The sequence below is a fragment of the Mya arenaria genome, chromosome 15 (assembly GCF_026914265.1).
Source record: "Mya arenaria isolate MELC-2E11 chromosome 15, ASM2691426v1".
Classification (NCBI taxonomy): domain Eukaryota; kingdom Metazoa; phylum Mollusca; class Bivalvia; order Myida; family Myidae; genus Mya; species Mya arenaria.
The window spans coordinates 49019137-49042904 of record NC_069136.1 but is presented as its reverse complement, the minus strand read 5'-3'; the positions used below and the strand labels follow the sequence as shown (position 1 = coordinate 49042904).

Sequence of the window (23768 nt, the reverse complement as noted above, 5' to 3'; positions counted from 1 at the left end):
TCATTTTTAGCTCGACTTTGATGCCATTTTTAGCCATATTTATTTTTTCATTTTTCAAAAAGAACAAAACAAATTACCATTGTACTCATGTTGCAAATTATTATCTAAAAAGACAGTATGTGGAGCAAAAAACCAATAAAACCCCCACAAAATTATAGAAAGTCATTGAGTATGTCGAGTAACAATATAATCAATCGTGGAACACTTGTTTTATGGGTACATGCTCTGTTTATATTTACAGTTGAGTAAATATCACGGTGTAAACGCCTGCACTCCAGTATATATGCAGTAAGGAAGTATATCATGTTGACATAAGCGTGATTTTATACTATTCAGTGTAGTATACGACATAATAAAGTGAGCGATGGAGATTACGACAGAAAACCATGTAACCATTCGTCAAGCAAAGCAGCAGGAGATCCAAGTTCTAGAAACATGGATTAAAGATATTGGTTGGGATTCTTCAACGTATGACGCGATTTCACAGCTGAAAATTGACCCAAACAGCCTTCTGGTTGCAGCTGACAAAGAAGATAAACCAATTGGTAAGTGCAATGATAGTTTAAATACATGTATGTACAATATACTTCTGCCATTTTCATATCCATCTGACTTAAAACATGTTTGTGACGTTATCCATTGTTCTTTTGTTATCTATATGTGTTTTGGACTGCGTTTTGTACTTTAATTTTACCAACTGTCCAATATTTAAAGAATGGACTGTCCAATATTTTAATAATGGACATATATTAATCAAATGATGGACAGTCGATGGATTGTTCTAATATACATAATAGACAGTCATTGTTCTAATATTCATAATGGACAGTCATTGTTCTAATATTCATAATGGACAGTCATTGTTCTAATATTCATAATGGACAGTCATTGTTCTAATATTCATAATGGACAGTCATTGTTCTAATATTCATAATGGACAGTCATTGACAGTCATTGTTCTAATATTCATAATGGACAGTCATTGTTCTAATATTCATAATGGACAGTCATTGTTCTAATATTCATAATGGACAGTCATTGTTCTAATATACATAATGGACAGTCATTGTTCTAATATATTTAATGGACAGTCATTGTTCTAATATTCATAATGGACAGCCATTGTTCTAATATACATAATGGACAGTCATTGTTCTAATATACATAATAGACAGTCATTGTTCTAATATTCATAATGGACAGTCATTGTTCTAATATTCATAATGGACAGCCATTGTTCTAGTATGCATAATGGACAGTCATTGTTCTAATATTCATAATGGACAGTCATAGGAAATAGTAGTATGGTATGATTAACATAGAATCAAGACGTGTGTTGACAGACTTGCTTGTCTTGCATTGTGTAAAATTATGCACTTATTCGAAGAAAAATAACTTTAGAAACTTTGCTTTATTTAGATTTAAATTAATAACTAATTATAAAATGTTATTTTTTTAAATTCCGTTGTTTTTTTAGGTTGTAACAACTTAATGCCCAATGAAGATGTGACTGAGGTCTGTGCAGCCGTTAGGAAAAAGGACACTGTCTATTTGCTGTTTGTCCCTTAAAGAGTAGAAATAAAAAAATCTTAACTTTAAGTTTCCGTAATAAGCAAATGCTGCACAATAAAACACATAATGCACATGTTATAAATCCATAGAAGTTAAATTTCAATTTATATGTATTATATGTATAATATTTCGATTTGCCGAAAAGAATCACATGATTAGTATCTTTACAATGGGTGTAAGTGTAACAGTGTCTCCAATAAGTTGATAATAGCGCCATAAATTTCATGATTTGGACCTCGTTATAACTTGTTTACATGTCTCGGATTGATCATTCTCTCACATAATGGAAAGTTTTCGGCCTTTCACCCTTACATGACCCTTACATTTTTACACCTGTTATAGAAAATAAGAGACCCATTTTCTGACCCATCGTTGGTTTTTAATAAATATTGGGTACATGTAGAAGCCATGGAGTTGACAAGATGTGACCTAGTTATTGACAAAACGTGACCAACAATTGAACTTCCCCGTTTTAACTCGACTTTTCGAAGAATAATGAGAGCTATACTGCTCACCCTGGCGTAGGCGTCACACCTTGGTTAAGGTTTTGCATGTAAGCACCTTTAAGTAATTATCTCAGTATATACTTCATTTATTGCATTGAAACTTTTGACATGTATTCCCAACTATCTTACTTACTAAATTAATAAAGTTATATAACACTTATTTGCCCTTATTGGACTTAGAAATTCTGATTTAAATTTTGCATGTAACCTCATTTATGTTAATATCTCAGCAAATACGTCATGAATTGCATCGTAACTTTTTACAAGGGCTCCTAGCCATTCAACCTTCTTAAATAATCAAGTTAGATAACTCTATCTTGTATAATATATAAATTTTGCCCCTTTATTATTCGACATAAAAATTCTGGTCAATGCTTTGCGTGTAAGCACATAGGTTAATATCTCACCAACTACTTGGTTTATTGAATTGAGACTTAATACAGTGATCCATGCATGTTTCGCCAACACTTTTTAATCCTTACACTGAAAAACGGCGGAATAGTCGAGCGCCCTGTCTCTGTGACAGCTCTTGTGTTTTTTGTGAACACACTTACTTTTAATTATTTAAAACCCAATGTAACAAACAACGTAACCCAAAGAAAAATCAGCAAAAGTAAACCTATGATAACTACAACTTATTGTTATTATAATTGTATTGTTCCAGAATTCTATATAAAATAATACACTCTGCAGCCATATATCTTTTATAGGATTATTCTTTAAGAGATGTTATTTCAAATCATTAAGGCACTTATATTTCAATGCCGCTGAAATAATTTATCTAACTCGTCCTAGTACTAGCCTACTTTCATTTTCGCTTTCGATTTAGGCTAGGGAATGAGACACAACTAAAAATATATGTAGGTTCAAAACGTCTCAATTGAATGAAAGGGTTACTCTCTTCCAGTCCAAATATATATATACCCGAATTTCTATATAGATTCTTATATCTTGCATAATGTATCTTACTCTATGAATTAAAATGAATATGACAGAATTGCATGTCTACATACAATAATTTAATTATTACAATATATCACACTATTCCAATGAGTCCTTTGGCTGGCCTGTGGTGCTTTGTATTTGTCAATAGTGGTTTCCTTTCATGGAATTTGTCGTAGCAAACAAATATAAAATCTAAGCACAGTTATATCAGAAATGAATACATGCCAATCCGAAGTATACGGATATTAAACAAGTTTAAGAAGTTAGTGAAACGTATAACTGTAATCATTGTTCGAAGTATGAATAGCCATTAGACTGTTTGACTGTGAATACATTTTAATTTTATTATAAATAATAAATAATAACATTCTAACATTACATATAAAGTTTATAATTCATTGACAAAAGTTGACAATATTATAACCGTACTTATCACATGTTTGAGTTGTCATTATCGTAGTTTCAGAAATCTTCAGTGCTGTCATGGCTGACTGGTCACGTGACCAACAAAATGGCGACGGTCAAATCATCGATTACGATGATTATGGGATTGTCTATTAACAAGGATAAGTTATGAAAAAGTTGTATGAAGATTGTGTAAAATGTAATAAATGTAAGCCCAATATTAGCGGATGCAAAGGGGTTTCTATAAAAAACGATAAAGGCATTGCAGATGAAACTGAAATTTAAATATATAACTATGTTTCAGATGTACAAGTATATTTTCAGGATTTGGAAGTGTCGTAGCCTGTGGGAATGGCCTGGTGTATGTGGGCAACTACATCGTGCGAGCGGATCTACGAGGAAAAGGATTTGGTCGTATACTTTTTAGAGATGGAATAATGAAACGCCTGGGCAACAGAAATGGCGTGTTGGACAGCGAACCCGAGATGGCTGATACCTACAGGAAATATGGCTTCATTTATCCAGGTGTACATACCGTGAGGTTTACAATAGCAATTGATAATGACATCAAGTTTAAGCCCATCCAAGACAACACCAATATTCAAGTAAAGCCTCTTGAGAACGACCACTGGCCAGGGATACTTCAATACGATAAAACCGTCTATCCTACGGTTGACAGAGAAAAGATACTGCGAGCCTTCTTTGTTGGACCTAATGTTACGACATTAGTAGCACTAGAACAAGACAAAGCTGTTGGGTTTGGCAGTTTACATAAAAAGGAGGAAGGGTTATTTGGTTTGCGTAGTGTTTTAGCCGAGAACGAAGAGATAGCTGAGAAGATTATACAGATGTTGTTTCAACATGCTGCCCAGGGCTCTGCGTGCCAATTTGTCTTTCCAAAAGGCAAAGGACTACCAACTTGTATGAAAAGCGCAAGGCAAGGAGAAGATCTCATTCGCTTATTTACCAAATGCGCCATTGTTGTTAACACGGATAAAATATGGGCCACTACTGCAAATATTGTGTAAACGGTTTTAAGTTTTCAACTAAAGAGTTATTTTTGAGACTAGTGAATGCATATATCACAACTTTTTCATTATGTTATATGTCATGATTATCTGAGAAATATGCAAATGAAGTCTACATAGTATTGAAGATAATGGTCATTATTGTTATGTACAATAAGCAGGCGAAATCTCGATACAGGTCGGTATTAACAACACTCGTGGTTATACGAGGAAAATCCGTAAAAAATGCGATACTAACAAAACACCTATCCTGTAAAATGTCCGGTAACCCAAACATGTTAAGTTTTTTTTAAGGTAACAAAGTAGCTGTTATTGGTTTAAAGGAACTAGACAGTAGATTATACAAGTGCAAGATAAAAAGGAATTGTCAACAACTTAAAATTGATACCGCTGTGTACAACGCATGGGATCTTACTTTCTGATGTATCATATCGCTTACCACATATGTATCTTTCGCAGTTTTTGCGTATTTTTTCCAAATCGAAATTAACTGGGTTTGTCCACCACGTTTATCCCAGTTAATTATAAGAAAGCGTCGGTATATGTATCTTTCTAATTACGTGACTCTCACATGCTAAATATTCACACTTTAAACTGGGAAACCAGTATGCGCTATTTTTAAACGGGCAAAATATTCTTTAAATCATGTAAACTTTTGGGACCAACTGGTGTCTAGCCCCTTTAAGTAGTTCAGATATGTATATTATCTTTAAAAAAAAGGTGAATGTTGTCTTTCTGCTTAGTGTTTTGATCCAGTATGTAGTGAACTACGTGAACCGTGACGTTGATTCTTGCACCATTGCCCTCTCTGAGCAACAGTCATATTGATCACATTATAGAAATTAATATTTCACTATTAAAGTGACACACTTATTCAAAATCAATACATGCACATGTATAACAAACATAAAGCTTGACTGATAGACCTTTATTTTCTTACTAAATAATTTATTTATGGAAAATATTAACTACTGATAAAAATATTGTAACCGTGTATTTAATAGCAGAAAGCGAAAAAATTGGTGAATGCTAAAAGATGTTTTATGCTTATTTCTTTCAAATTAAAATTTGGTAAAATTCATAATAACCATTGTTTTCGACATTTATTTATTCTTTTTGGAATATAAAATCAATGTTATTAATTGTGGTAAATCTTATTTGGGAGTAAGGGTGCATTTTTTAAAGCAAAGCCTATTTTGGTCCCACAGAATTTATTCTTTACATAACAGTGTTGCCAAAATAGTAATATGCTAAACAATTGTATTACATGGTGTTTTCTTAAACAAAGCTTTTATCTGTTAAACGGATTAACAATAGTTGAAACCTGTACTTATGAATCAAGAATCATAAATGGGGAATATTATTATTTTGACAAATACAAATAGCAATGACGTAAAAATGAAGTCGTTTTAAGTTTCATTTAACGATATTGGACAACTGAAATTGCTTTACTCTCATAATTTTATCTTAATGGCCTAGTTTAAGGAATGTTTGGCATGATAATCCCTGCTGTGCGTCTCCTGCTAATTACACTGGTGTCACAGTAGGGGCCAATTTCCTGTGTATTCGTTTATTGGCTCAGGGCAATTTAGGGTCCATTTCTACTATAAAACTTCCAAAACTGCACAGCAGGATACTCAGATCGGATATCTGATAAGAGGGATCAAGGCAAGAAGATTAAGATGAATAAACAGAGGTTGTGTACTGTACATTTTTATTATTATTATTATTATTTATATATATTTTTTTTTTTGGGGGGGGGGGGGGTCACTGGTATCAACATTGATAGAATCATTTCTTGAAAAGAAATATACTTCAATGAGGTAACGTATAAGTTGTGACGTGCGTCTCTCGTTAGGTGTCCATTGAGGCCTTATTGTATTTTAAACAAAGTTTTCATAATTTTTTGTCTACAAGGCTTTTTCCTGTAGATGTCATTGTATATTTGATACGAATTGGTCAAAGGACAGGACAAGAGGGGGTGAAATAAAGTTAAATCAAGTGTTGGTCTTAAAATCTGTATCCATAGGCTGGATAGATGTACATTTATGATACAAAATTTTATGATAAGACAATGCAATATTGAGATTTTATTAAGCATTGATTTCTATGGGGGAAAAAGATTAATACATTAAAAAAACTGTAATATCTTCGACTTCCCATGCCTCTTGAAAGATGACGATCATCAACAGTTAAACCGACGATAAATGAATGGAAATGCATGCTTAAGGTGACCCTGAGCTATCATGTTGCCATTAGACACTGTGCTGTTGGAATCACAGTTTTTTCTTTAGGGTTTTACCATAATTAAACTAACAAAGAGCCGTCACAGACTGCAATATCCAACGCCAAATTAAGAACAGTATCAACTTCGCCTTACAAAAAAAGGATCACCAGGGGCGTAGCTTCCTTTAGGCACTGTAGGCACGTGCCTACACATTTTTCTCAAAAATGAAAAAACAATAATAAAAGTTTCAAAAATGCAATAAAAATTGAAGGGTTAGGGGGGTAAGGGGTATAGTGTCGATCTGCGGCGAACACACCAAATGTGAAAATAAGTCCGTATTGAATAACACTATTTAAAAAAATCGAAGGTTTTCATAACTGGTTCGAAATAGTGTGGTAACGAAACTTCCAAGCGCCCAAGGAAGTCAGATCAAAGTTTTTTGAGCGCTTGATTTGAAATTGTAACAACTTGACATGGCCGACCAAGACCCTCCATATCCGGATATTGGCGGTTCTAGCTTCTGTGCCACTGATGAGGAAACGAAGCGACGTCTTCTGACTGAAACCTGGTCGTCTTGTCTGTCCTACCCATTCCCATTTCGGTATGTGCCTACTGCATTTCTGTCTCATAGTTTTTAAAATGAATGCGTCTGACCTTGCGACATGTGAACAGCGTAAAACATAAAATAATTCAACAGACTCATAATAAATATGTATCATCTGCTTTTATTGCAGAATTTTAATTTAAATTTGCCTTTGATCTTATTTATTTTTGAAAAATAAAATGTTTATTGTTTTACTTGCGAAACAAATGCGTTAAATTAATATGTACTAGTTTAACAAGATCATTATTGGCTAATCGAATGTGGTGTAGTTGTATAATGTTTTAATACCACACAAGCGTCCCCAGTTCGATTCCTCGATCCAGCATATAAATTTAAATAAAAAAATTTTTACCACTCATAATACTTTTGTAACCAGTTGGTGTTTTTTTTTTACTTTCGTCTGTCTGTACGTCCATCCGTCCGTCGAAACGATTTTTCTAGAATTATCTCAAAAATGTTTAACACTGAAATATTTGCTTTACAGGACATTTGGAGGCAAACAACGAAAACTGAATGGTAAATGGCTATTGGAGAACAAATGGTTGTGGTATTCTAAGTCAAAGGATGCGATATATTGTGTGGACTGTTGCCTGTTTGGAGGTTCTGGTGGCCGAGAGAAGACGTTTACATCTGGTTTGACTGTTTGGAAGAACTTGTCATCGTTGATTAAACGTCATGAAAATGAAACTTGTCATAATAATGCTTCCGCTCGAGCTGAAAGTTATCAAGAAAAAGTGAGTCTATTAACAAGAAACTGTCGGACCCCGCTAGGACAACAGTTGAGAACAACAGACATGCCTTACATAGAATAATTGAAATAATAGTTCTCTGTACAAAGCAAAACAAACCACTACGAGGGCATACAGAGGAAACTAGTAATTTCTACGCAATACTTACTGCATTTGCACAAAATGATGAAATTCTGTCGGAGCACATATCTAGCGCACAATATAATGCCAAGTACACTTCCCCTGACATCCAAAACGAACTTATTGACATTTGCGCTGAACATGTCAAGGAAATGTCATTTTTCCAGGAAGCCGACCCTGATGTCTTAAAAGTTCGAGCGCAGTGTTACGATGGGGCATCAAACATGTCGGGGAAATATCGAGGAGTTCAGGCTCTTGTTCGTGAAAGATCACCGCAAGCTAACTACATACACTGCAAAGCGCATTGCCTGAATCTCGCGTTGGTTCACAGCTCCAATTTTCCTTGTGTTCGAACAATGATGTCAACTGTCCAGGACATAAGTTTTCTGTTCGATTACTCTGCGAAACGACTAGCAGCTTTCGTGGACGAGTTGTCTCGAGATGTGACCACTAAAGAGGAAATGGAGCAGCGAACGAAACTGCGTACTTTGTGCGAAACAAGGTGGTCGAGTCGCGCCGATGCCCTGGCGACTTTCAGAAACGCATTTCCAGTTGTAGTTCACTCGCTTGAAACACTAAATGACGACGGAGATAACAAAGCAGGGCAGTATCTGGCAGGGATACTTTGCTTTGAATTCATTATAGCATTGATAGTGGCTGAACATGTGCTTAGTTCCACAGTTGCATTAACAAACCTATTGCAAAAGGAAGATAACGATCTATTGCATGCAATTGGCGAGGCTAAGGTCGTCATTCAGCTAATGAACAATGAGCGAAACGACCCAGAAGTGTGGGGCGTTCTCTGTGAAAAAGCTACAAATGTTGCCGCGGAATTTGATATAATCCCGTCGAGACCAAGAAGGGCCGGTAGGCAAAATCACCGCGCTAACCCGGATGTAGATACAGTTTCCGACTATTGGAGAATAACACTGTTCAATGCATTCCTTGACCATTTGATACAGGAAATGGAGACCCGCATTTTAAGCAACGAAGACCGCTTCGTGGCACAGTATCTTCTGCCAAACCGATTGCCAGGTCTACAAGATGAAATGCTTCCGTCCATATATGCCGCATATGCTCCAGATCTCCAGCATTCGTTTGAAGCTTTCGGTAACGAAGTTGCGAGGTGGAGAGTTCGGTGGAATATCTCGGAAAGTAGACCACCTCGGCTTCAAGATACGCTCCGACAGACGAGCAAAGATTTGTACCCGTGTATTTATGGCATTCTCGGAGTACTGTTGACAATGCCACCGACATCAGCATCATGCGAACGATCGTTTAGTGCTATGAAGCGAATCAAGAACTATTTGCGGTCGACCATGAGCACAGACAGGATGTCATCGTTGGCACTACTGCATATTCACAAGGACATGGACGTCGACATTAATAATGTTATAAATACATTCGCTTCAAGGAAGTGCAGGAAGCTTAAATTTTTCTGAAGCAAGTGTAGCCGGCCATTGCTACAGAAAGTGTTTGATTTGTACGATTACTATCTTGTTCCGGTCTCTTAGTCTGATTACTTTTATTTACATGGTCGGTTATATATTCATGTTATTTATATATTCTGAATACAGTACGGAGAGTTTTTCAATACTCGTTAATTTATTTTTTGTTGAAAATTTTAACTGCTTTAGAACAAGTATGGAATATACTTTTCAGCTTGACAAAAACTGCAAAATTATTAAATTTATTTTTCTTTCAAAAAGTGCCCCAAAATACAGCTGCGGCGATATAGGATTTCAAAAATTTTCTGACCACCCTAGAACAACGGAGCCTACACATTGATTTTTCCCAAGCTACGCCCCTGATCACAATGAAAATTAACAAAGAGCAATATACAAATAACTAGACTTTTAAGTTATGCTTCGGACAAAAAAAAATTAAAATACACAATTAACAACTTTAGGTAGAGTTTTATCCAGGTTTCAAAAAGGACAGGATGTTGAGGGACAAAAGGTCACGTTGAATCGGGCAGTGAACAATTAAAGCATTATGAATTTCATAGAAAATGTTAGAAACTGTGCTGTTTTGATGTAATATTAGGTTTCAACGACTAAATAAATTATGTAAAGTTCGTTTGAATTCATAACTGCATTTCAAGTTTAAATCAAAACAAAAGAAATATTTGATTATCATAAGCATTAAATTCTTTCAAGGCAGGAGGGTGCACATTCTGGGGCTATTAAAAAAAGGACAGGTTGCAGCACCCTCCCATAACCCTCTAGCTAAAATCCTACTTTAGGGCAATCACTAAACAAGAGGCCCAAAAGGGCCTATGCTCTACTGGCTGGGTCTGTGTGGTCAACATCACTGTTTTCGAAAAGAACCAACCTCTTATGGATATCGGAATACTGTACAAGTTTCATCGAGATACAATCAAAACTGAAGACTGTATCATGTTCGCAAGCATTTTTTACACATTAGCATTTTTTATACTATCAAGGCCCATAATCTTATCATTTCAAGGCCCATAATCTAGGCATGCATGGGCAGATCTGGCTGGTTTTCGAAAGGAACCGAGCTCTAATGGATATCCAAATACTGTACAAGTTTCATCGAGATACAATCAAAACTGAAGACTGTATTGTGTTAACAAGCAATTGTTTACACAATAGCATCTTTTTATACTATCAAGGCCCATAATCTAGGCACGCATAGGCGCATCTGGTTTTTGAAAGGAACCAAGCTCTAATGGATATCTAGATACTGTACAAGTTTCATCGAGATACAATCAAAACTGAAGACTGTATTGTGTTCACAAGCTAGTGTTTACACAATAGCATTTTTTTATACTATCAACGGCCATAATCTAGGCATACATATCGTGTTCACAAGCAATTGTTTACAGATGCACGGACGCACATACTACGTACACATTACCATCGCATAAGCTCTTCTGGCCTTTGGCCAGTAGAGCTAAAAACTGCATCCAGATTTATGGCTCTTGTTCACTACACTTTTCCTCAATGAGATCCATCTGTACAAGATTCGAGATAATCACAATTTTAGAGTTCTGGTAATGTCAAAGTTCGTTTTAATTGTGGCATGTATCTTTCATCAAAACATCTAAACTGATGCATTGTCCATTATCTGAGTTAAGTCTTTTTCATTAATTAGATTTTTTCCAATAGGTAGCTAGTTTTCGAAATAGCAGGTTATTGCCTAGCAAAAATAAAACAAAACAGTATGATCTAATTTAATAAACAATATATAAATGAACACATGTGGTAGGTTATGATTAAGACAGAGGTGGCAGACTATACGATTTTACTAGAAATAGAATTTACAAAAATTACAGAAAATACAAAAGGCACAGGAAATAGAAAATCGAGTGACATTAAAAGCAAACATGGACATACTTGTTTTATGTATATACATTTTGCGTATAAAGAAGCAGAAGTATTACAATGAAGGCAATGAGGGCATAATTTATTACAAACATGAAATCAAATGAACCAGGCTAAAGGTTCGGTATGCACATCTGCTTATTTTTAAACAATGTTGCCAAATAAATATTGAAAATGTGAACGATTCATCATTGTCTACTGAAACATTAGACATGCTAAATATCATGCCATAAGTATAATATATACAGTCACAAAAGATAATTTGATTTAGGCCACGTTTCCGTCAACCTCCTTCAACGGTATGGAGAGTTTATTTGGGTTGATGGTGACCGACTTTGTGCAGTTATCTGTCTTGTAGATGCCAACCAGTCTGTCAGCAAGCTCAAACATGTTGTTTCTCAGCGAGATGATGATGAACTGGGCATTCTTCGTTCTCTCCTGAAACATTCAATTATCGATATGTAGAATTTAGCTTTATAACAAGATGCTGAAGCTTGTCTGTGTTTTTCTCAATTAGTAAAGGGGATACTTCAACAACTGATTAAGCCATATTGATATGACCTTTGCATACCTGTCATATTTCTGGGGACTTCCCAAGGGGATTATACTCAGATAATCAGACTTTTTAAAGCATCTTTAAGTGTAACACTTCTACATCTCAGGGGCAGGGGATACTAATAATTTTCTGTTTGGTGACTAGGCGATAGATTGATATTCCAAGTGTGAAGACATATGGCATGTTTGGCCTTGCTAAGCACATGGGCATTTCCTAAGGTAACATGTTTACTACAATTCATGTGAATATCTTCGTATTATAATCAAAGGGTTCAGTATTTGATTGGAAATGACACCAAGGCTGTGACAATACATCAATTTGTATGCTTTGAATCCTATAATATTACAACTTTACAGAAGGTCATGAACACTAATGTTGAAATGTTAACCAATAATTTTTTTATATCATTCAAACTGTCAATTAAACAAGACTCACCTTTATATAGTTGGCCACAATGGAGACATTTTTGAAGTCGAGAGCGGCATCAATTTCGTCCATCACATACAGGGGCGTAGGCTTATAATGGTGAAGAGCGAACACGAGCGCTAGGGAACTTAGAGTTTTCTCACCACCAGATAGGTTAGAAATGTTTTTCCAAGACTTCTTGGGTGGTCGAACACTGGAATAAGTTATCATACAATTCTAAAGGGATCTTATTACTTCTGTTTTTTTTAATCAATTGCTCTGTCCCAAAATGTCACTCAATATTATAATTAAATAGCCTGACTACTGTATCAAATTTTTGATGCACTGGAAGAACATGTACCAAAGTACACAGCATGTTTATTAACCATTTAACTTGGCACTTGCTGCAAAAGGCTTATAAATTTAAATAGGAAATGTGCAAATACAAGAGCAATCTTTCTCATGAAAGAAGAATATGTGCAACAAAAAACCTAGGAGATTAACAATTCACAAAACAGTAATCTATTCGAATTCTAAATCATCATTATTGACATGACAAATACATTCTTTCACAAACCTGAAAACTATGCCTTCTGAGAATGGATCAAGGGAATCCACCAGCTCCAGTTCCGCGTCTCCTCCCAGCGTGATCATCTGGTACATCTCCTTCAGCTTGTACGTAATCACATTAAAGCCTGCCATGAACTCATCAAGCCTTTGTTTACGCAGATCCTCATGGTAAGTGCGCTGTTTGTCTCGGAACTCTGTGATCTGGTCGAGTTCTGCAACTCGTTGTAGGTATAGTTCCTCCTATGTAACAAATATACATGATGAGAATGCAAGAGGGACAGTGTATCCAATACATAATAATGTAAGTACAGTCACCTTATCATCAATGGAAAAATACATTCAATATTTCAAATAGTTTCTTCTAGGTTGCATTAAGATTTATTTTGAAACAATAAGACTGCAGATGTTAGAGGAGGTTTATTTGAACTGACAAGCTTATATTCAGTATTCAACTGAATTGAATAATCTTACGATTGCTTGTCAAACATTGATTGCTAAGATGGCACTGTATAGTATACCATCATGAAGTACAATTTACCAGTCACCAAAGTTATTGCTGCAACTTGGCCTTTCAAAATAGCTGCCATGTCTACATGTATGTCTTTTGATGTTGCAAATTTATTTCGAGTACAAATCCATTGCCACCATTAAGAAGACTGACCTTTTTCCTATATTCTGCAATAGCCGCCATATTTGGCTTCATTTGTGTGAGTTTCTCCTCGAGAATCGTTATCTGGTAACTCGTCTCTTCCTTGTTCAGTGATTCAATCTCCTCAGCTGTGATTTCAGGCAACTCTTCAGGTTCTTGTCTGTCTATGGGTGTCAAAGCGAGGTGAGACATCTGGGGACAGAAACAATAATTTGATTTTAGTTTGTATATAATTAAAGGGGTGATCTGGTTGCTTTAACCTTCCTTGTTGAGTGGCTCCATTCCCTTAGTTGAGATTTCATACAACTCTTCAGGTTCTTGTTTGTCCATCGGCTTTACAGCTAGATAGGACATCTGGAGATGGCAAAAAATAATAATTGGATTTTAGAGTGCATTTAGTACAGGTGATCTGTTTGCTTTTACCGTCCTAGTCTAGTAATTCAATCACCTTGGGCAAGATTTAAGGCAACTCTTCAGGCTCCTGGGGATCTATAGGGGCAAAGGCGAGGTGAAACATTTGTATCAAGACAGCAGGTAGCACAGAATTTGGTTGGCACTTCTTTAAAGGACATAATCAGGCAGTTTTCCTCCTTGGCAAGGGTTTTAATCTCAACTTTCAACTCTTCAGATAAATAACTATCAAACTTATATCGAATTCCAAATCCTTTTGTACATGTAATCAATTTCAATAATGATAACACAATTGTTTAAATTTGTCCGAACCCTTTGGCGATCACAAAGATGCAGAGGTTAAAGATTTGTTTATTTGTCTAAATTTGGTACAAGCAAGATCATTCAATTCACTCACCTCTTTCTTCCAATGTTTGATCTTGGCTTGGTTTTCCTTAATATGGTTCTGGAACTTGTCTAGTTCTGCCTTCACATCAATAACCTCCTTCTGTATCTCATTCTCCTCATCCTCCAGCTTGGCAAGGTCTCTGTTCACCTCCGTCAATGCCGTCTCCGCTGCCTTCATGGTGTCCTGAAAATGAAAGGGAAATAATGTAAGTTTTCTTAAGATTTAACACCTGTTTAAAAAATATGAAATTCATTCTCCTCCTCTTTAAGCTTGGCAAGATCTCTGTTCACCTCCGTCAAAGCCATCATGGTCTACTGAGAATGAAAAAGAAATACATAAAGTTTTTTTGTAGTGCAACTTCTCATCATTTTATTATTCTTAATCTGTCTTCATCCTTGAGCTTGTCAAGGTCTTTCTTAACCTTGGTGAAAGCCGTCTTGGTTGATTTCCTCCACTGCTTTTGTAGTGTCCTTGGTATGAAAAATGAAACAGTTTAACTTTCTGTAGAACTTGCAATAGCAATAGTTTTCCATTCTACTTCATTTGAATCATATCTCAGACACTACATTGTCTAACAACATGACAACTCCAGAGCTCCAGACGATATAGGCAGTGTATTTGCATAACTATGCCATTCAAATCACAGAAAATGCATACAAAATTAATTTTAAGCGTATAAAAAATGCATACAAAAAATGATTTTCACAACTGTTGGTATTCATACATTTCACATAGATTTTTGAAACAAGTTCTACAATGCATTTTGTCACCAGTTGTTTATCATTTGAAAAGAAAGTATGGTATAATGAATCATAAACATTATCAGTGGTTTGCTTATTCTCTTGCAGAAAAAATAAATTAACATGTATTGACAAGATGGTCATATAGATACATGCTTTAATAAAGCACAAACACTTTTAAGGACATTTATCGAAACTTTTCACTTTTAACACAACATCTCTTTATATTATTTTGTATGAACTTTTTCTCAATTGGTTTCCAAATCATTGGGTAAAATCATAATCTCATTTAGGGCTCTGCACATCTGACCCAAAGGTTTTTATAAAACTTTCCTGCTTGAGCAATGCTGATGGCAGATCGTCTTTTAATAGTCAAGCTAGAATGTCTACCTACCTGAGATTCCTAGCAGGCATCCATCACTTTAGATGCCTCCTCCTCTAACATAGTAAGGTTCTGTTCTAACTTTCTATGTTTCCCAACACAGTTAAACTTGCTACCCTACACCAAACTATTTTATCATCGATGTTTCCTTACCTGAGATTCCTGATAGGCCTCCATCACTTGAGTCGCCTCCTCCTCTAACTTGGTAAGGCTCTCTTCCAGCTGTTTCACATTCTCCTTATTTTCCTCTATCTCAACTAGAAGGCTTTCAACTTTATCCTGTGCCTTTTTGAGATTTCTGATATGTAAAAAAAACACAATACAAATTTGTCTATTGTCCATTGCAAACCGGATTGTTTTTATGGTCACATAAGACACAATTACTTAAATATATACATATAACTTTCAATTCAATGGTAACCTTCACACAATTTTCAACTGAACTATTCAATCTCACAATATTTGTCACACCCTCGTTGATAAGAAGACATCAAATTTCATTCATGCTGGGACGATGACAAATCGCCTCTGTTTTAATTCAATATTATTTTATTTAATAAAACTGTTGGAACATGCCATTATGTCAAAATAAGTATATACAAATATAGAAAATGTTTTCTATTATGGTTGTCATTATTATTTAAATGATGAAGGGTTGGGCCACATTATAAACAACATTTGTGATGGCCCTTCTCTATGACGATACCTTGATCTAATTTTGCTCAAAACATGCTCTACTGGCATGGCTTTTGTGGTCATATCAATCTACAGCATGTATGTATGGGTAAAAGGCAACAGACATATAGTTTATGTTTTGTGTTTGGGTTACCTGAAAACGTAGCACGTTCAACATCTGAGCCCAGAAAGTATTGTAAGCAGATTAGTTGCATGAACTTTTTTAATATGTGCCAAGTAAAAGTCATCTGACAAAAAAAAATGCTTTCAAAACTGTACTCATAGTAAAAATTTCTGTAGTTTTAAAAGTTAAAAAAAGTTGGTCAAAAGGTCAAAGTCAAGGGCATCCTAGGACAACATTGATCAATTTGAACAAACATTCACAATCAATTGTGCTGAGATGGATGCACGAACACACAAAAAGATTTTCAAACCTTTCCAGATTTATGTTTACCAAACCTGTGAACCCTGGGTGTGGCCAGTATTGACACCAGGTGCATAACTTAAACATTCACAACCAATTTTGTTAAGATGAATGTGCAAACTACAGAACTTAAAGCTAAAAAACAACAAGAACAAGGCAGAGTAATTCACAAAATCAACTGCAGAAGCAAAAAGCAAATTGTCTCTCAAAATCCTAGACTTGCAAATTGTCTCCCTTAACTCTAGACTTGAATTTACATATACATGTAAACTTGGCTAAAAATAGAATTCGCTCATGCAGACCTGGCTAAAAATAGAAAGCATTTCTTTAAAACTTTCATGGCCCATAATCTAGGCATTTATGGGCGGATCTGGCTGGTATTCGAAAGGAACCGAGCTCTTATGGATATCTAGATACTGTAGAAGTTTCATCGAGATACAATCAAAACTGAAGACTGTATCGTGTTCACAACCAATTGTTTACAGACGCACGAACGCATGACCGCACATACTATGTACACATTACCATCGCATAAGCTCTTCTGGCCTTTGGCCAGTAGAGCTAAAAACAACAGGCTGACAAACACAAACTGCATCTTACATAATTAAACATGACATCATTATCAAATCTAAGGGACTTATTCTGCTTTATCAACATTCGATGATAATAGGCTGCCTTCTAACTAAGGTTTATTACCTTTGTCAATATTCTGATAAATAAATCATTTCAAGTACATTACAAGTTCCCAAACCACAATTAAAAATAATTCAATAATTCAAAATAACTTCCAAACACACGCCTACCTTTCTGAGGTCTTCACTCCAACGGTTGCCTTAGTGATCTGACCCTCAACCTGGTCAATTTGCGACTGTATTGAGTTGACACGGGACTGGGCAGCGTTCATCTTCGACCCACCAATATCCATAATCTGGTTGTGTAGTCTGGAACAGTTTTCAGGATATTTTTTTTGTTCCGTAGTGAAACAAACATTTGAAGTTTGAGTGCAATCAATTCACAAGAAGTTTGAATGTAGTGTTTTTAATGGGGCCAGTGCCCTTAGATCTATGAATTTTGTAACAAAATGCATTAAACTGAGAATATATATAAAATGTATATATATATTGAGTCTAAGATTGCATTTAAACAATGGAATGATAATTGAAGTTACAAATAAAGACTCAGATGAATCTTGATATGAAAATCATTCAAAGCTTATGACAGAAACAAAGTGGATATGACAGTATTACAGACAATTTCAGTTACTTTCATTCGTGGCATACTGAATAACCCTATTCTCTTGGTCATCCATGGTAGTCACAAAGTGGAATGTTAGAAAATTGTACTGACACAAAACAGTAGTCTCGCCAAACTGCTATTTTCTGACATAGCAGACATTATGGAAATACTGGATGTCAAAGAGCATAAAAGCTATTCTTGTGGTTTCAAAACAAACTTGTATCATGCAAACGTCACAAATCTATCAAACATTTGACAGTATAAGATATTCAACGAGCCACCCAGCCCATATTTAAAAATGCCTGCGATGACTGTCTGCTTAAAACATAACAATGTTTATTATGACCCCTCTAGTATGGAAAATACAATAATCAATTGTTTTCTTTACTTTTGAAGTGGTTGTAAACATTTTTCATCATTCTTCGCTATTTCTATCGCATTTGACAAACTTGAAACTTATGTTTTAAGTACATCAAATGCCTATTTTCCATGAGTATCAAAATCTGAAACAATTATTATCAAAATATAGGAATAATATGGAGTCTAGAATTAGATTCAAAAGTTATCGATTGGAAACAAAAGTGTAACACTAAAGGCTGGACAAAGTAATCCCCTCCAATCAATGTGTGTCTGCAATGCTTGGCAGGTGACACAAAATGTTATGTGAAAACCTTGAACAGAACTTGACTCACTCTTGAACCTCAGCTTCAAGTTTGTTAGCAACATCAGCAACCTTCTGGTAATCTGAAATAAACAAAACAGCCGGAGTAAAGGGACTTGCTATACACATGTCACTGATACCAGGAGAACCAACTGTTTAAAGTATCAGGTAAATAGCTAGAATATTTTTAATGTCATTCCCCAACAGAAGTTTTAACAAACCGCAGCATTGATACCAAAACTATGACGGTACTTTTTTCTAAAAAGCACAATTTATCCAAATTTTAACTACCATGTAATTATTTCTATCAATATTTGACAGCTGTTATATAACATCCCATTTAATCTTATCAAGTATTTTAAACATCAAGGAAGTAATATGCAATTGTTACTCCTAAACTTTATCTTAAATTTGAGAATTAAATTTTAGTATTAAGACAGCTATTAAAGTTAAGTGTCTGAATTCTAAAAGTTATATAAATGTATTATTTTAAAGAGGATTATACTTGAATAGTCATTCCACACGGAATTAACAAACATTTTGTTTAAAACTGATTAAATCAAACTTTGGCAACTTATAATCAATTATTGAATTAAACTAGTTAATATAAAAAGTCATGCTAATTCTTATCACTGTAAAGGGACCTAACTGCAATACTGATTTTGTTCTTGAGTGTGTTTTATTACCTTTCTTGTACTCTGCCACAGTTTTCTCCAGCTGTTTCAATTCCTTCTCATCGGGAGCAGCGGCCTTAACCCGTTCCTTCTGGTCCACAATCTGTCCGTCTAGCGTTGTAACTTGCTCCTTCAGTGCCTACAGTATATAAACACATTGTCGAGTGGTTATTCTGAAGACTAAAGTGCTGTAAGAGGATGACACTGCTGCCCAATAAAATACCAAGGCTTATGAGCAACAATGACTGAAAAGTCCCTGAACTTTTGAACAGGGCTTCAAGGGGCCAAGTTAGTCCACTTGGCTAGTCTATGGCAGTGCCTTGATTGGGGTCACTATTTAACGAAGGGCCTTTTTGGGAGGTCACTAAGCTCCTGCATTTTAAGCATCCTAAGAGACTAAGCATGCATTTAAACATATTTCTATGTGTTGTGAAGAGTAAAAAAACAAAACAACTTCCCTAGGAGAAAAAACAATGTGGAAAATCCCAGAAAAAATTCTTACCTCTAAAGGCTACGACAATACTATCTTTTCTTCCAAAATATGAACAACTTAAAAAATTTAGGCAATTCAGATTTGACCATCAGTTTTGACACTGTAAATATGTGCAATTGACAATAATTGAATAAACAATTCAATAAAATAAATTAAATGCGATAATTTTTCTTCAATGGTATATACTTTAACTGTTAATGTATTAAAGCACAAAATTCATCCAACATTGCCTTTTTATGCTCCTACATACATACCCTAATCTCGTTGTTTATTTTCTGTACGGAGTGTTGTACATGGGTCACATCCTTCTTGTTCTGTTTGATCTGATCTTCAAGTTTCTCCTTATTGCCTCGGCACTGCTGACCTTCTGTCATTAACTGTCAAAAAACCCCAAATTAAACTATTATATATCTATATCCATAAAAAACTAGAATTCCTTGAATTGAATGTGTCACCAATAGAGAGCACACCATAATTCAGCGAAGATCAACAAGACGTTGTTGGTGCCATCCCTCCTAAGTTGAGACTTGTATAGTGGTATCTGTGTCCACCTCCCAAAAAACATGTGGGTGTGATCTCAACCAGAGAGAGCATGGTCTAGTGATATAGATGTCCACCCTAAGAGGCTGTTGGTTAAATCTCTACCAAGGGTATTTTCTCATGGCCCCACAAAAAGGATATAGTTTTGGTTTCTGCCCAGGAAACTGACTAAATAATAATTCAGTATTCTCCTTTTTCACAGTAAAGCTGTAGTAAAATATTATGATTCAGTATGACCTTGACATTTGACCTACTGACCCCAAAACTATAAGAGGTCTTCCACTGACCATAACAAATTTGCATACCAAGTTTAATGAAAATACCAGTAAAACAAATTAAAGGTTAATTATTGATTAGAAACAAAAGCATGATGTTAAAGATGCTGCTACAAAACTATGTAACAGGCAACACATAAACAAAACCACCATAAAGCTTTATCTTTAAAGTATCAACCCTTCTATTTCTATTTATTTCTCAGTATGAAAACTTCATGAATAAGCAGGATCAAGCCTGGGCATTCAAATTGCATAAATGCACAAAATACTATTCTACTAAGATAAACAACATATTTTTTTATGCCTGTTCTAGCTGGCTTTTTGTCAATTTAATGATATAAAGGTATGTCAGTATTACCTTTTTCAGTTTAGTTTCGTTGTTAGCGAGGTCCTTGGTGTCCACATCTGTGGCAACGCTGGAGCCCATACGACCCTTGAACACCTGTCTCCCTCCACCTGTCATTGTACCTGGGTGGGAAGAAGTGAAGGTTGATTGAAAAATAACACCATTCATTCTGGAGTGCCCTTTGACTTATAAAAGGGTTGTATGTACTGCTTTTTGATTCACAAAGTTTTATTTGATTCAAGTAAAATTTGCAGATTTAAAGTGGTCCACATATCAGAAGCCTTTCAGGAGCACCTATAATTTCTCAAATCAGGGTCACCATAGCCTTGACCTTTTAGCCAAAATCAAAACGGGTCATCTACTAACAATTACCAATGCGAAAAACCTAGTTTAAAGACTTTAAACCAAGTTTTTCGCAAGGAATTGATCAGAATCAAAAGTGCCTGCTTTTTTTCTAGTGACCTTGACCTACTCACCCCAAATTAACAGAGGTGATCTACAGACCATACCAAGTTTAAAGTCTTCACGCAGAGTCGTTCAAAAGTTCCACATCGGAAACGGAAGTATGACGCGAATGACAATGACAACGAACAAAGTAATGTGTCTCCCATGATTTCTTAAGCCATTTATACATGTATTTAAGCATCTTGGTCATGTATTAAAATGTAGTTGAAATTACATAAGACAACAGGAGCTGTCACAGTATGTGAAGAATGTCCCTGAATGTGGCACTGACCTTTGAACAATGTTGTCCGGTTAGCGCAGTGGTTAGCGCACTCGCTTCTCACCTAGGTGACCCGGGTTCGATTCCCGGCTTGGGCGCATGTGAGTTTGGTTTGTGGTCACCAAGCCGGACAAGTGGGTTTTCTCCGGGTTCTCCGGTTTCCCCCACAACACAAGACCACACTCTCGCGTTAAATCGTGCCAACGAGAGTGATTAATATAATGTTGTAATAACTTGTTTCACAATCGTTGTAAAATAAATATGTTTAAACTAACAATGTCAGTAAATAAAAAAGGAAAAAAAATAACAATGAAATGTGTGGATCAAGAAAGTAATGTTTATGAACAAGTTGAATATATAAAAACACTAATTACCTCTCACTAATGTATTAACATCCTATACTCTATGCCCTTATGGCCAGGACACGAGAAGTTGAGCTGGACACATGGACAGAGTGAGATTTTAATATGCCCACCTTCCGGGGCATAATAATGACCACAGAAAGAGTGGCAGTAATTGACTATATTTACTGATCAGGTCTTAAAACTTAATATCCCCGCAAAAAAATACCTGAAGTGTCAATCAGTTGCCCTGTGAGCGTAACCACTCGGAACCTCTGGGCCCCGTACGCAATCTTCGTGGCTTGTTCCAGGTCTTTCGCTACCAGGGTATCACGCAGGGCAAAGTAGAACGCGTTCTTATACTTATTGTCCTTCATACGCACAAGGTCAAACAGACGGGGAACATTTTGTGGCCTGAAAGAAAATCTGGAATATGAAGAATCTGGGGGTTGTAAATAATAAATAATCTTAGAAGCAATTTTGTTCCAAGGATATAATTTTTCGGCAGTAGTACTGCACTGTTGTTAATTTCTTTTAGATGTAAGATTATTGATGAAACTACCCCCAGTCTCTTAATATAATCATGTTTTAAAAGGATCCTGAGGAAATTTTATTGAAGTAATTGGTATTCAAATGACAAAGTTTGAATGCACATGTTGCATTTTCAGGGTTTAGAATGGCTGAAAGCGAAAGTCCCGGAACTTTACACATTGTGTCAATTTTAATTAATGGCCAGGTTTTAAAACAAGCCCAAAAAACGGATATCTGTTAAACTGAGAAAGATTCTCACCCCTGCAATTTTTCTGTGTATGTTTTATGAACAGTTGCAAGTCTGAGTCTAGACTCACATTCAGAAAAGCACTTTTAGTCATTTACAAATAATCGTCTTTATTCCATCTGTTTTCACAAAAATAAATGCAAGTAATTGTCCAATCTCAAGCAGTTATATAATTCAGCAAATTTCATCATCAGTACAACTAGAAAGAAAATTACAATGAAATGAAAATTTGCATTTATTCCCCTTGAATCAAAACTCAGACTTGAGACTGTTGGTTATCATGGCTCCAGGTCTTAGTGAGATTTATCATGGTCAGATTTGGCAGAACTGCTGACTACATGCTCTAAACAGCAGTGTAGTGCAGGACAGTACATATCTGTGTTATGTTGCTGAAAAATCTTCTCAAATCAATGTAAAAATATTTCACACTTCCCATACTTTACACTGTAGTTTCACAAGAGTGCTGCAGGGTAAACGCCATCACTCCTCTGTTTTTTTCATTCAAACAAGAGGCATGACCCAACATTTTATTTTGGCCTTGCTGTATATGTGCGTATTGTCTCTGGCAACATATATACAATGTTTGATTTAAATACGTTGAACGCTTTTTTATTGATCATATGGCCAAGAAACGCCAAGGCTTAATGACAATAAATATACTGGGTACTGTTTCTTTAGAAACCAGACTAGATAAAAAAAAACTTCTGCATGGAAGATTTCAGAAAAATAAAAAAAATAATTAAAGGCCTAGTTTAAGGAATGTTTGGCATGATAATCTGTGTATTCGTATATTGGCTCATGGCCATTTAGGGTCCATTTCTATAATAAAACTGCACAGCAGGATACTCAGATCGGAGATCAGATAAGAGGGATCAAGGCAAGTAGATTAAGATCAATAAACAGAGGTTGTGCACTATACAGTTGTTGTTGATGTTTTTTGGGGGGTGGGGGGGGGGGGTCACTTATAGAAGGCTTAAACTAGGCTTTTAACCAT

The 23768-nt window shown here is 35.5% G+C and overlaps 3 protein-coding genes across 3 annotated transcripts in view; 2 read left to right on the top strand and 1 right to left on the bottom strand.

Annotated features, from left to right (window-relative positions):
• The first annotated feature begins 351 nt into the window (after window positions 1-351).
• Window positions 352-6138, top strand: LOC128220422 (uncharacterized). Its single transcript, XM_052928801.1, has 2 exons — window positions 352-545; window positions 3753-6138. Exons 1-2 carry the CDS (start codon window positions 365-367, stop codon window positions 4454-4456), a joined length of 885 nt encoding a protein of 294 aa, XP_052784761.1. The 5' UTR covers window positions 352-364; the 3' UTR covers window positions 4457-6138.
• Window positions 6139-8308: 2170 nt separating this feature from the next.
• LOC128219447 (zinc finger MYM-type protein 1-like) lies at window positions 8309-9598 on the top strand. The gene has a single exon (XM_052927257.1). It carries the CDS (start codon window positions 8309-8311, stop codon window positions 9596-9598), a length of 1290 nt encoding a protein of 429 aa, XP_052783217.1.
• Window positions 9599-11341: 1743 nt separating this feature from the next.
• Window positions 11342-23768, bottom strand: part of LOC128220537 (structural maintenance of chromosomes protein 4-like) — a 38467-nt gene continuing 26040 nt past the window's right edge. The window contains exons 15-26 of the mRNA XM_052928970.1: window positions 22226-22410; window positions 20944-21053; window positions 20025-20147; window positions 19290-19416; window positions 18635-18686; window positions 17510-17647; window positions 15761-15905; window positions 14495-14668; window positions 13699-13878; window positions 13045-13277; window positions 12498-12681; window positions 11342-11944 (exon numbers count right to left, since the gene is read on the bottom strand). Coding sequence (XP_052784930.1) covers window positions 11774-11944; window positions 12498-12681; window positions 13045-13277; window positions 13699-13878; window positions 14495-14668; window positions 15761-15905; window positions 17510-17647; window positions 18635-18686; window positions 19290-19416; window positions 20025-20147; window positions 20944-21053; window positions 22226-22410 — 1822 coding nt within the window. The 3' untranslated portion in view covers window positions 11342-11773. The remainder of the gene's footprint in view (window positions 11945-12497; window positions 12682-13044; window positions 13278-13698; window positions 13879-14494; window positions 14669-15760; window positions 15906-17509; window positions 17648-18634; window positions 18687-19289; window positions 19417-20024; window positions 20148-20943; window positions 21054-22225; window positions 22411-23768) is intronic.